This window comes from Poecilia reticulata, chromosome 9 (assembly GCF_904066995.2).
Source record: "Poecilia reticulata chromosome 9, P_reticulata-male-v2, whole genome shotgun sequence".
Classification (NCBI taxonomy): domain Eukaryota; kingdom Metazoa; phylum Chordata; class Actinopteri; order Cyprinodontiformes; family Poeciliidae; genus Poecilia; species Poecilia reticulata.
Genome location: NC_088838.1, coordinates 22,382,464 through 22,397,083, shown reverse-complemented (window position 1 = coordinate 22,397,083; position 14,620 = coordinate 22,382,464). Strand labels below are relative to the sequence as shown.

Below are 14,620 nucleotides of genomic sequence, written 5' to 3'. Positions count from 1 at the left end.
TTAGGAGTTGCAAGGGCCGGACAGGTGATTAGCATAATCGGGGGTGAGGGTATCCATAGATATGGTAATGCTTCATTTAGGGGGGTGCAGCGGTTGGCAGCTGGAGTGTCACATTTGTGTCAGGGGGTCGGGCTGTTTTGGGCACATATCAGCTTTCTACTCTACTCTTTAATTATTTTTTCTGTCGCTCTTTTCTGTCATTCTCTCTGTTTTTTGATCATTTTACAGAACCCTCTTTCTAACTTATGTGGAAACCTACTCCTGTCTAAATGCTAACAGGGCACAGGGAGAGCACAAGGGGAAAGAGCATGAGAGGGAAAGAGGGGGGGCTTGTCATGGGTCAGATAGGGTCTCTGCTCTCAGTAAGGCCTTTCATCACATATTTATGGCTGTATGCACACCTGCATTCACAACTACTATGTATGCTGCTTCTAAGAAACTACTACAGCTGTTGTTGCTCTTGTTTTTTATTCTTCTAGTGAGAGTGCAAGTTGGAATTGGTCACTTTTTTTGGTTTGCTTGTGTTGACTTAAGAAGTACTGACATTCATGGTAAAAATGATTTTAAAAAAGGTGATGGATGGATGAATGGATAGACGGAAGGTAGGGCTGCCCAGTATTAGAAAATCATGCAGTGGCAATAACACTGGTAAATATTGTGATGATGATATGAAATGTAATATGTTCTTTTTTTCTTCTTCTCTGTGTCCAGTATAATCATCTGCTGTCCTGAAAATTTGTTCAACTGGTTAAATATTACTTTAGCATGGAAAAATTAATGTTCATAACACTTTGGTTATATTGGCCAACAATGATGGCACTCCAAACAATCCTTTGCAATATGAATAATGCCCAGACTGATATTGCGATGATGATATTTTCTACAGGCTTAATGGATGGAAGGAGATAGAAAGAAGGAAGGTAGTAAGGAAGAAATAATGGATGGATGTGAGAGTGATGACTTCTAACTTGACTTTAAAGATCTAACTGATAAGAAGAAAGCTAACTGAGAATTTTGAGAGAGTGGAGTTGGGACAGATCAAGCTAAAAAGTTCTCTGCTTCTGTTCACTAATCTATTTCTTAGTACATGACTATTTATACTGGCTTGTTTAACAAGGTCGGGATTAACCCAGTTTGTGGTCTTTACAGACACCATTCTCTATCTTATTTCTTGTCATGGCCGTGTCACTTGAGTCGCAGTATAACAGAGAAAAAGACTTATGGGTATGTTGTTTTGCTCAGTGACATTAAATAAGTGTGATCAATTTGTTTGTAAAGTGAATGTAAGCTTACAATTGAAGAATTTTACTAATTCAGTCATGCTGAGCCTCGGGGTGATGGTCACAGGAGGACACATTGTTGCAAACTTGAACATTGTGGGTTTGCGATGACAAACTGAACTTGTTTTTTTGAGTTGTTTTGAGTTGTTTGAAATTACTAAAAGAAAAGCGACTTTGTGCCTTATTGTGCTGTTTTCTTTGTTGACATCACTGTCATACAGTTTAAACTGTATCTACCAAAGATTTGGTTCACATAACCTGCCTGCAACGATAATCATCTTCTTTTCTGCAGTTGAAATTTAGATTCACATATACCCACTCTTAAGAGATTAAATCGCTCTCTTTGTCTGTTTTCAGTGTAGAAACCAGGGATTAAAGTAGTTTAAAAAAATTTTTAGGTTATTTTTACCTTGGTTGAAAAGTGTTTTTTGTTCATCCCTTGAGCGGTAGCTGTAGCTTTGGGTATGGGACATTTCTTTGCTGTTTGCAGGAAGGTGACCCGGGTTTTTCTTTTTTTGGGGTGGGGGGGGCGTTCCCTACACCACAGGGGGTTCTTGCTGAGATGGGGCCTAATCCAGCTAATCCATTCTCTGCATACATGCACACGTGTGCACACACACTTACTAATGTGTGCTTGGCCACATGCATGTACACTGAATACACTCATACATCTTGGATGCTCTGTCAGTTGAACATCTGCTTAACGCAGATAAGAATTTTTTTTAACCATTTTACCTTTTCTCTGTCATATCTAATATTTCTCCAACGTGCACATCACACGCATTAGTTTAAGGACGTGGTTGCTGTTGTTTTCCTTGAAAGTGTGAGCTACTTCCGTTTTCTGCGTGAGAGATGTCTGTGGGATGGGGCTCTGGTGCTGTGTGTCCTGCATGAAAAAAAGAGAAAGTTGGCAAGCAGAAAAGGGGGCTGGGCTGGCTTTGACAGAGGGGCCGGGCTGATTGCCATCATGATCTGGCCAATCACAGGGTAGAGCTGAATAAAGCAAAGAGAGAGAAAATGAGAGTAGGAATGGGAGGAGGGAGTCCAGAGCTGAAAGGACGAAGGGGGTGATGTCAGTTCCTTAGAAACCTACGTCCTCTCCTTTCATAGCCCACTGCCCCCCACTCCAACACTTGGAGAATAGGGGAGCCCAGGGGTTAATGTTATGCAACATGTTCAATACCCACACTGAAGGCTCTGCCACAGGGGCATACACAAGCCTCTTCTCTTCTCTCAGTAATTTTCTCAGTGATGTAGAGAGTTTTGAGTGGAATCGTGTTGTGTGGACAAATTGGTCATTTCAAACTTATATGTTGATTAATATATTGTTTTAACATTGGTCAAAAACCAAACGGTACAGCTCTATCACATGTTTCTTCAACCCTTATTAGTATTTGTGGCATAAGTGTATGTGAAATCTGGAATGGGCAAAGTTTCAGAGTTACTCTTCAAGTTTGCACTGTGTACAAAGTTTGACAAAAGATAATCTAAAGTGTACAAAAATGTATCAAGTAAAAACAAATCCTTGTTAGAACTGAAGAATCAGCATACAGTACAACAAAAGGGACAAACTTAGTTTTTCCCCTAATGATGGGGTTTGATGCAATGTCCAACTTCAATCACTAGGTGGTGTTTCAATCCATATATGTTTTTGTACTTGATCCTTCATCTTTGCCCGTTTAAAACAAATGAATATAAAATGCTTACATTTGAGGATGTTTATCATGGATTGCATTAACTGTCTTTTTCTGAGAGATCAAATCCAGGAGTGAAATACAAACACACTTCCTCTAGCAAAAATCTAGATTCTTACAAATTTTCTTATCTTTTGATATTCCCAACATGTTTATTGTGCATCATGACTAACTGGAATATCCTAACGTAGAATGGGGGAGTTGAAGTCAACACAACAATATTACAGCTTAGGAGATTGTCATGAATCCATATTAACAATAATCTGTAAGGGGCAACAAAGGATTGGGAAAACAAAGTGATATATTAGAAATCAAAGACACTCTCTGCAGCAGAGTCTGCTAAGATGTCATATCATACTTACAATAATAACTTCTACACTGAAGATAGTTGCTGTTAGTTCAATCTGAATAAATATAAACGTTTTAGTTGCAACCATGATTACTGAGTTAAGCTGGTTAACGGTTCTTTGTATGTCTCTTGGAAAAATTGCCTTCACTTTACCAACCACTACCAACTGGTTCAACCCAGCTCTTTTTATTAAATCACCCAGCTGTGTTCTCACAATTTTTCTTCCAAAAACATGGACACATTTTTACTATAAAAACTGTATGCTGAGCTCTCATCTGGAGCATACTGGTTTCTTGTTAAGGCGAAATGTGCTGTTTGCTGCAGATCGTATAGCAGTCCAGAGTGTTGAAGCAGCAGTGTATTTTCATGTTAAAGAAGAAAAACACATCAGGAAAAAAAATAGTGCTGTTAAAGCAAGTCAGTGACACTTTGTTTTGGTCACAGCAGCTGAACTTGGATCTGAACACCTTCAAGTTATCAACACAAGCTGGGGTCACCCAGTTTTCCTTGGAGGAGGAATATGGGAATATGTGTCATTGAAGAAACACAGCTGTGTGTACACACACTCGTATGCACACCCCTGCACGTACGCAGCACTGTGTGCACACACACACTCACACTTTTTCCTGGTCCAGCTGGGGTGTTAATTTCACCCCACGGCTATGTGAGTGTTGACCCCAAAACTTTGCAACCTTGTGAAGTGAGGAATTCTTGAAGCTCAAGGCTGTAATGTGCAGTTTCCTGTAGAAGAAGACTACATTCCTTTGACTTGTCCCTTCCTTTACTGCTCGCTCGCTGTAAACTCGAGGGTTTTTGGGTGGCTGTCCGCAACTTGGAAAGCATTCCGGCCAGACAGTGAGTTCTTTCTAAGCACAGCCCTCCCATCTTTTTCCAATTAGATCTTTCTTCATGTTCTCGCACACGGAGAGGCAGGGTGAAAATAGATGTGCTTCCTTCCTTGTATCAGTGTTATCTTTCTTCCTTCTGGCAGTGCACTTACACCGAGCCTGAGGCTAGCTTTGCGTCCGAGTGCTGAGTGCATTGGACAAGTTGACTTGTTAGTGCACTGTCGGTGCACATCGGGTCCTAATCAGTTCCATGCATGCTTCTTTGAAGGCAGTTGCTGGTGTAACATAGCTGTGTAGCTGGCCTAGTACTGGAAAGCATGTCGCTCTAGTTAGGCTCGGCCTGCTATTAATGATGAGTATTATAAACATGCTTTCAGACAGGATCAGATGGGAATGCTGTTTGGGTCCAGAAAAGAAGAAATCAAGTGTGTTTTCCTAATGCCCCAAGACATGGCCCCCTCCCTCCCGTTCCATTGGTCTGACTGGGTGGTCCGGCCCAGCAGAACAGGCCTGCTTATGTTCAACTTTAATGCCATTACAATGGAGTAAAAACATTCAATCCATGCCTACTGTTGCACGAATTGAGCCGAATTGTTAAATTGGATTAAGGCATAATAAAATGTTACAGATTTTTCACACGTCCAACACTCTTACTGGGAATTGTTCATGTTTTGTGTGTTTGTGGGTGTGTGAGTGTGTTCAAGACATTGAAAGAAGACAACTATGAATTACTTGAGCTTTCACTGAGTATTTAGTTTCTGATGATGGAAGGGGTGCAAATCTACCTCTCATAAATCTGGCACACTGAAATTGAAGTTGTGCACAGTCACACACTCGGTATTAAAAGCGCTCCTACAGCGATTAAAACGTGATGGTTTTGGTGATTTTTACTTCATTTTTTTGTCTTTCTTCAGTTCTTTTCATCACTTTTAAAGCAAATAGCACAATCTGAATCTTTTTGCCACTGACTATGTATGTTATAATGCTATTCACTCCTACTTAAATTGCATTAAAACAAGCTATTTACACTGTAGAATAATTAGTTTTTACTTTGAAATTAAATGACTAGATTATCGTTCTAAAGTCAGTTTCAAGTATTGTTTCTTTTTTACTTTGAAGTTTATAAATACAAATATTCCTTGGAATGCATTGATATGAACATTTGGGACAGTATCAAAAAGAATTGCAAAATCCTAAATGTTGTACAGAAAAGTTTTTTTTTATTTGTTTATTTTACTGCAGTTAGTCGTCACAATCCTTTTTAGAGGACACAGATAATGAAGGGAAGACTATCATAAAAGCACTGCTACTACACACTATATATTTGTACACAAACAAAATTGGCCTGATATTGATTGAAAGGTTTAAAAAAACTGTTGCTCTGGAAAGTAAAATTTATTACTACTATATTCATATTTCAAAATAGAAATTTGTTTTAGGACTCTGTTGCAGGGGCATCCGAACTTTTTGTCACAAATCTTTCGAGCCAAAAGTACTCACCGGACAAAAAAACTCAAATCAAGTTAATAAAGTATCCAGATTTTTAAATTATTATTATTTTTTTCTAAATTAATGTTTTTTTTTATTGTAGATGCAAAACTTAAAAGTAATTTTGCATGTTTGCTGTAGCAAGAGGAAGTCATGTAGTCTTCAGCTTCTTTTGGACCTGATTGAACAAATTTATTTGCTGTAATAAGAACAGGATTTGAGTCACTTTCTCTCCAACGCTTGCTATAATTATACAAGTCTAATAAAAAATAAAACCAGTTTTTTTGGGGTTTTTTTTAGTAAAGAGCCATGGATGAATGTGGTTCTACATTTTGTTAGAGCCAGGTTATAAAAAGAGAAATACTCTTGTTAAGATTTTCTATTGTAAGAAAATTATGTTGGTAATAATTTTACCCTAGTTAAAATTAAAAAGTATCCATCTGCATCAACCACCTGTTCTGCAGGCAAAGTTTGCATCATTCTTGAACTGCAGTTGGGGGCCAAACAAAATCAAGCGAACTTCCACAAATGGCCCACAAGCCACACTTTGGACACCCCTGCTCTATTGCAATTTGAACAAATTTGTTAATTTCTCTCATTTTTAGATTTGTGTTTAAATGTATGCTTTGATGAAACATTTAAGACCTTGACAGAAGAGTGGAGGGTTTTACTCCCCCCCCCATTTTTGTCATAATGTTAAGAAAAAACATTATGCTAATAAGCACAACTGATTTTGAGGGGGGTGAAGTCATTGCACTTCATGGAGCAAAGTTTTAACAGACTTTGAAGAGCAACCACAGACTTCTGTATATCTCTGTTTATGGGGAATGAATTGTTTGACATATTCTAGTCTGGTCATCTTTTATTTTTCTATTCATCATCCTAAGGTTCCTGTTTTGCTTTGTCTTATGCATATGTATAAGTTGAACAGTGTCAAAAGAGCACACTTTTCTGTTTACTTGGTATTTGATACAGCTCATTTAATTTTTTAAAATTTACATTTTTTTATATTCATCATATGAAAAATTTAGCCCTTGATGTTATTGTAAGACTGCCCTCTTGCTAAAAGAGAAATATGTGGGTTTTAAGAAAATGGCCACTTATCAAGGAATTATAAGTCAATCGATAAAAATCAATGAACCTTAGATCAACTCATTAATTGATAACTTGTACCCCTACTTGCTAAAATTGCCCAGTGTATCTTGCCACACCATGGGTTGAAATTGATACTCACTGTTTTTTTCCATCATTTTATTGTCAAGTTTGGTAAGCCAGTGAAAATTTTAGCCTCGATTTACTGTTCTTAGCTAGCAGGATGGGCGCACGGTATGGACTTGTTTCGCTGTAGCCCATCTGACATGTTGTGCATTCAGAGATCCAATTCAGCAAATCTCTTATTTGAGCTAACTCGCCTTTCTATCATGTCAAACAAATCTGCAATTTCTTCTTTGACGTCCACAAGCTGTTCACCAGAAAAAAAAGCACGTTTTTGACGGCTAGATGAATCAATTACCAAAATTGCTGTTCTTGTGTGGCATTCCTGCTCTGCAGTGTTCAGGATCTATCGGAAGTGGTCCAAAGAAGTAGCATTGGTGACCTGTGTAAATACACCCACCGCGCACTTCTAAGTTAAAGTCCTCGATTAAAGACACTAGAGACGAAACAAATGACCTCACTCTTCAATTTAAATAAGCTAATGCATATCATTAAGTTTATATGCTTGTGAATTATAAAGAGTTTGATTAACTTATTAGATATTACATTCAAATATACATGAGATGTGTTCAAATATTTGCACATTGGGGTAAAAAAAAGACACCTTAATGACTGAATTCTTCTTTGTCCAGTTGGTGGGCGTGTTAACCAAGAACTGAAGTACACACGACAGAAGATGGGGGAGGAGGCCATGTTTAACCCTCAGCTGATGATCCAGACACCGCGGGAGGAGGGAGCCAACATACTAACGGTGGAGGCCCTTCTACAGCACCTGGAGTCTGCTCTCCGAGCCAGCAGAGTTCATGTTTACCTTTATAACAGGTAACTAATGTTTTCTGTCCTTTTCTCAGATGTTTGTGATAAGGCAGTATTACATTAAATCCTGTTATGTTAAAAGTCCATGTCATTTTCCCTCAAAGCCTGCCCTGGTGGAAAAAAAAGCAAAAACTGAATGCATATCTAATTTCTGTTTGTTTCAGACAATGGAAATTGGAACACTTATGCTTCAAATCAGGGGAACTAGTCACAGAAACACATTTTATGAATCAGGTGAGACAATAATTTGTTTTTACATTTACTCCCCAACTTTGACACCAACCTGTCATTTGGTGTGAATTCTGCTTTGTGTTTATCCAATCAGATTATAGAAAAGCTTCATCCCTGCCTCATCATCACCCCTTTGGACTGTTTCTGGGAAGGAGCGAAACTCCACTCTGGAATGGTCTATCTCCCGTAAGTACCACATTTCGACTTATCAAAACTGATAAAAAATTATTTTAGAAAATTCCAGCCTTGCACTGCAACGTTTTATCTGCTCGACTATATCCTGACAAGCACACGGAGGGCCCACTGAAATCCTAATTAGGCACACATAATCGCTTTTCTCTTTGTCAGGTCAGTTGACAAACCGATTAAAACTATGTTTGGGGACATCTCTGAGAACTGAGCTTCTCTGCACTATTTTATAATGTTAGCTCAGCTTAAACTACACCAGGACGCTTTCCTCTGCATCTTCTTTTTGCCTCTGGTAGAAGAGGCTACTTTAGCACACTGAGCCCATCTGAAGAGACACCACAGAAGAGCAAGAGTGTGTGCATGTGTGTCCTGAACTCGTCCCCTCTGAAGGCTCTATTGTAGTGGTCTCTGGCATGCGTATCGCTGGCAATGGTTTTTCTCCAGCCCTGGGCCTCACGCCATTGTCTGGCCGTTCTGTTGCTAATAGCCTGCTGCTACAGTAATACTGAGCAGACCTTTACCTCTGCATGGGTTTGTCCACGCAGTAAGTGTGTGCCTTCGCCGGTGGTGCATCCATGTGTCTTGTACATGTGTGAAAAGCATACCAGTTTGGGTTGCCGTCATCAATGGATGTGTACATCCCTCTGTGTGTGCGTTGCCTATTTGTTTAGGATAGTAAATAAGGCTTTTTACTATGTTCTGGTTGGGAGGTTGGGAATAATAACCCAAGCCTGGTTAAGCACGTACAATGTAGTCTGAATGAGAGATTCAAAAAAAGAGAGATTGGAATGTGTGAGGAAAGGAGAGAATGGAGAAACAAGATCTAGGATGGAGCAGGAAATTACTTGTTGCACGATGGGAAATGGTTACCTAGCACGGAAATGATTTACTGCACTCAAAAGTTTTAACATTGTAAAGTTTATAGTTAGTTTGCAATAAAATTTGAAAAAAAAAAAAAAAAGAAGCTCTTACCCTTTCCTTTCTTAAAAGAAATAGGTTTTCTTCATACAGTGGTTGGGAGAAGAGATGCTAACATTTGCTTTTGAACTTTGCAGAGGTGAGAACCCTATGCAATGGACCAATTTTGACCCCAAGGAGTTTCTTGAAAAGTTACGAAGAGCACACATTCCTGTGGACAGCTTCGAGGACATGTTGGAAAAGGCAGACGTCGGGCATGGCTACATGGATAGGCCCTGTCTGAACCCTGCTGACCCCGACTGCCCTTATACTGCACCCAATAAGAACTCAACTAAGGTTGGTACATGACTACCATCAAGACTGTGGCTAGAAAATGTTATGCATGCAGGTGCAACATCAATCAAAAACTGGTGGTAAATTTCGGCTTGCATTTTTCTGTACAGATTTTATCCAACTACAATTCTTAATTTAGAACAGTAAGTGAATTCAAAATATTAATTTAAGTAAATTCATTTAAGTTAGCAAAGTTTCATTTAACTTGTAAAAACTGTAAAGTAAATTATATACAAGTCCAAGGAGTTAATTTTCTTAATTTAGCCAGCCCTTAACTTTAAACCTTACCTTACTAAAACTGGCAGAAACCCTGCAAAATGTTTGATGATTAGTGCATTCTGCTGGGTTATGATGAGTACACTGATTAGGAAAACAATGTATTTTTGCATTTTAGACAAATCCTGTTACTAGCTGATTCTACTATACATCTTTAGTGCGTAGTATTGAGTTATACTTTCCTAACTTCTGCTTTCTAATCACAACAGCCGTTCAACGTGGCACGGGCTTTGAGTGGTGGCTGCCACGGTCTGTCCAGGAAGTACATGCACTGGCAAGAGGAACTCATTGTAGGAGGCACCACAAAGAACGGCAGCGGACCCCTACTCAGGTAACCTACCCGTGCTTACACATCCGCAGATTCATAAGAACACCACAGGGATTCTAACAAAGCTTATTTTGGAGACGCTGGATGTTTTTTGTTCTGTTACGCTTTCTGAGTGTGCATGTGTGCTGTATGCGATAAATCTTGCAGTCATTAGCAGATTCCAGTGAAATTCTAAGAGCTCCAGCTGTTGCTCCTCAGCCCTGGCTGCACTGCTTGGACTCTACCCTCCCTCTGACTCTCGTATACACAGAGACGGGCACAGAGTGATCTATTGCTCAGCTAGTCTCTTCAAATATACAGCAATTTAAGTTACACAGATTTAAGTACAACACAAGCACCAGGTCAAAGCTTGTGGAATTGGTGATGTGCATACATCCTTTACACAGTTTTATGTTTGATCCATGACTTTTGAATACCAAACGGATACAGAAATTAAAATCTTGTTAAAAAAAAATACAACAAAAAAAGCGGGTCTATTTTGCAGTTAGAAAAATTATTACATATTTTGCTTGCACACTTTGTACTTGCTAAATTAGAGCGTTTATGGCACAGTCACGTACGTAGAAAAGTACATATGCACGTTCACACACATCCTGCTCGCAGAGTACAGTTGGCTGCATTCTTTGTGTTTTTGCGGTTGTGTTTTCCTGGCAAAGTTGGGTCATTACAGTGCTAGTGTGTTCCTGCACTGCGTGCACGTGCATGAGTGTGTGTTAGTGTGTTGCTGCTGCTGCTGGCACTTGGTTTCTACATCTTGTTTACTAACTGCCACCATTACCGTGATAATCACCAATCCCCAAAGATCACATTCATAAAGAGAATGACAAGCTAATGTCTGCTGTTTGTTTCATTGCTTTTTGATGATGCGAAAATACACGGACTGACTTGAGCGCTGTTCACAAGTTGCTCTCTAGTCGAGTCTCATTTGTTAATAACTAATCACTTGCACTACTTCATTGGCTTGCTAATGTGCTCATTAAGGCTGTGCAGTATTCATTATACTTGATATCATGGCTCTTCTAATCAGGTTCCTTGTGGAAGGCATTTCAGAGAGAGGCGGCAGTAGTTCTGTGCACAAGTAGAGTCATCCCTGATTATAGCAGCAATTTGTTCATTTCGTGGCTTTAAGAAGGAGAACGGTAGACAAGGGGTGGACAAAACAAGATGTTTTAGACCTTGTAAAGGGAAGATGGGGGCAACAGTGGAAGGAGTTTGTCTTGTAATTGGTAGACAGCGCTGGCAAGACGGTTAACCCGCCTTGCCTGCTGGGTGTGGTCAGAGGCCCAGGTGGCGCTGGTGCACGGTAGCCTCCCCTCTGAGGGGAGCTATGGCTACAATTGAGTAACTTGCCACCATGCAGCAAGTCAATCAGTGAATCACTGAATTTAATTGAAGCGCTTTGTCGACCTATAGACTTGATAAAATGCTATGCTGTAGTATAATCCATTTTTACCACTTGGAATATTTTTGAGAATCTGGAAATAAAAATCTCGGAAATGATGAAGGATCTAAGAAATACATCAGCTCCTAATGACATTTTTCAGCTGAATGGCTTTTAGGATTCACCCTTCTATCTGCACTATTTTTCTTAGTGGTTAAAGTCAATAATGGCTGGAAAAATAGTCTAAATAGTCATATCTAAAACTTGTATCTATCATCCATCCACTCACTTGTACGTCTGTCCATTAGTTCTTCCATCTACCTATCCATACATTTCTCTGTTCTGTCATCTGTCCGTTCCTCCATCCATCAATCCACCTGTTCTATTTTTGAATCAAAGAAGAATTAAAAAAAATTAAAGTGAGTTCTGTATCTTGCTTTAGAACTCCTCCATTAGAACTGAAACCCACGTTGTATGTGTATTTTGTAGTGGATGAACTGCTGGAAGCAGCTTGCCTTTTTTCTGGTCAATGGGTTTGATTCTCCTGAATAAGTGATATTTTGAAGCCTACATGCACCGCTTGACAAAGGTTGCTCAAAATACATCTCCTCTTCCTGTCTGGTGATTGATGCTTATTAGTTGATTAAATCAAACCCGAAAACAGAGTGTGACTAGAGTGCCTTCTTTTTATGTCTTTAAGATGAGGAAGTTTTCTTAGCCTTGCACCTGTAACTCTGTTCCCTGTCCTTGATCCTTCCAATATTCTTCCCTGTGTGCTCTCCAGTGCTCAGGCTTTACAGACCATGTTCCAGTTGATGACCCCCAAGCAGATGTTTGAGCACTTTCGGGACTGGGATGAGGTTTCCCACATCAACTGGAATGAAGAAAAGGCCGCAGCTATCCTGGAAGCCTGGCAGAGGAGATACTCTGAGGTGAGGGCTAAAGGCTCAGAAATGGGGGGAGGAAAAAGGAAAAGAGAAAAGAAATCTTCCCTAAATCCTCTACAACCACACAGTAAATCACAGGCCGGATACAGGTGTACACGGAACGGCCTCGTCTAAAGCCCAGGCCCCTGATAGATAGTCAAACCTCTGTTGGTGTGTGGTAGAAGGGATGAAGCTTCTCGCTGCTCATTGGAGAGGAGCGATGGAGCAAAAGAACATGCGTGTCTGGAATACATTAAGAGAGTGCTGGATATCTCTCTTTTCTTCAGCTTAACTCTCACACAAACACACACGCACACACATGCAACAATCCAGAGCTCACACACAATCTCTTTCCCAGCTGTGGCCCCATTGGTGGCTCATGTGTGACATCATCTGGTCTTTGTTTTGGGAGGCCCAACTCTCTGTTCCACATGACCCTATACATGTGTGTGGTATTGATCTTTTAGCTTGGGAATAATTGACTGTAAAATTAATCGTCGAGTAAGACAAAAGATGCCAGATATTTTCAGTGTGCGTTTTCGCTGTGTGAATTTTTTAGGCGTGTCTGCGAAAATATGCGTGCATTTCGGCATGTGCAAGTTCACATGTGGGTGATCTAGTGTGTGTTACCTAATGTGTGTCAGCCAGCATTGCTCCCCACTGAGCTGTAACTAGAATTTGAGGTTGAAGCTATTTGTCTGTCTGTGATAGTAAAACACAGAGAGAAGGGATCATGGTGCTGTCTGCACAGACTCCTGCAGCGCCTCGCAAAAGTATTTAAAAATGTTGAACTTTTAAACATTTACTATGGTACAACCGCAGACCTCAAAGTATTTTATTAGAATTTAGTGTGAAAGATAAAAGAGAAAGTGTCGCGTTATCGTAAAGAAAGCGTAAAAGGATGAACAGCTTTTCTTTTTTCCTTTTGGTTTTATTGAGACGTTACTTTTTAGAGCTACTTTAACTACATATTCAGTCTTTTGGGCGTGTGTCTACCAGCTTGGCACATCTTGAGTCAACATTTTTTCCCCCCATTTTTCTTTGCAAAGTGGCACAATTTAAGTCCGATTGAATGGAGAGCATCTGTTAACTAGGGCTGCATAATATACTGCAAGTTTTTTGTTATTGCTATATCCCTGCACAAAATATTCATATTGCCAAGAACTGCTTGGACTACGCTAAGTATTAGCTAAATATTAAATACACTGAGTTTATGCCAATAATACATGTGGCCATACTTGTTTAATGTAGCATAAAATGGTATAGTTTTCTTCCAAACATTATGTCTTGCATCCAGGCCACAAATTTCAACTTGAGCAACCAAAGGCCTTTTTCCACATTTGCTGCATTGCGTTTTCATAGAAAACTGCCTGTTTAGTTTTATTGCCTTAGCTCTTTTATGTCTGCATTAATTTCTGTCTGAATCACTCTCTCTTTCATCTATTTCTCTTTAGGCAGTGCTGCATAGTGTGGCAACAAATTCTTCCCAAAAGGTCTTGTCCTTTACCACCACCACTCTGGAGGATATTCTCAAGTCTTTTTCTGATATCAGTGTTATCCGGGTGGCCAGTGGATACCTGCTGATGGTGAGGGCCCGTTCACAACTAAAAGCAAATCCTTAACTAAAATAAATCTCACAGATATAAAATAAAAGCATGGAGAATGTGACTGATTGTTTTCCCGTCTGTGCTCAGCTGGCCTATGCGTGTCTGACCATGCTGCGGTGGGACTGTGCCAAGTCCCAGGGTGCCGTGGGGCTGGCTGGAGTCCTTCTGGTGACGCTGTCTGTGGCGGCTGGTCTGGGCCTCTGTTCTCTCCTGGGAATCTCCTTCAATGCTGCCACCACGCAGGTAAACTCACGCACATGACGGCGGGCAGCTTCCTCTCATCCATCAGTTAGTTGGGTCATGGTTTTATTAATGGGGAAAAAACAGAAAGAGGACCTAGTTCAATCCTTGTTACCTTGGAAGAAAAACGGAAAACCTGTAAGCCTGCAAACACCAATAAACTGGTCTTGCAAATGCACAAGCAGACAGTCATTTATTACTTATATAGGGTCTTAAAAACACCAAAGTTGATGGCCATCACTAATTCCTGATCTCAGTCCCATTAAACTGTGAGAAAGGTGCCCTACAAACCCAAAAAATAAAGTAATAGAGCAATAAGTAAAGCTTGTGAAAGTTATGCCAAAAAACGATTGCTGATTGTGGGACAAACTCGTACATGTCGCCATCATCGTCCCGAGCAATCGTATTCTGACAACTTTTTCAAGTAGCTGAATAAACGTTTAGTAGATTTAGTATTTCTAGCGGGTAAAATAAAATCTGGTTTAAATCTCAAATCTTTGG

General features: G+C 39.9%; 1 protein-coding gene across 2 annotated transcripts in view; it reads left to right on the top strand.

Moving 5' to 3' along the window:
- The window catches only part of ptch1 (patched 1), a 63,759-nt gene that overhangs the window by 17,674 nt on the left and 31,465 nt on the right, over positions 1-14,620 (top strand). For both annotated transcript variants that reach the window (XM_008418343.3, XM_017306869.2), the window contains exons 3-10: positions 7,507-7,696; positions 7,855-7,924; positions 8,016-8,107; positions 9,166-9,364; positions 9,847-9,968; positions 12,131-12,278; positions 13,727-13,858; positions 13,967-14,122. In XM_008418343.3, coding sequence (XP_008416565.1) covers positions 7,507-7,696; positions 7,855-7,924; positions 8,016-8,107; positions 9,166-9,364; positions 9,847-9,968; positions 12,131-12,278; positions 13,727-13,858; positions 13,967-14,122 — 1,109 coding nt within the window. The remainder of the gene's footprint in view (positions 1-7,506; positions 7,697-7,854; positions 7,925-8,015; positions 8,108-9,165; positions 9,365-9,846; positions 9,969-12,130; positions 12,279-13,726; positions 13,859-13,966; positions 14,123-14,620) is intronic.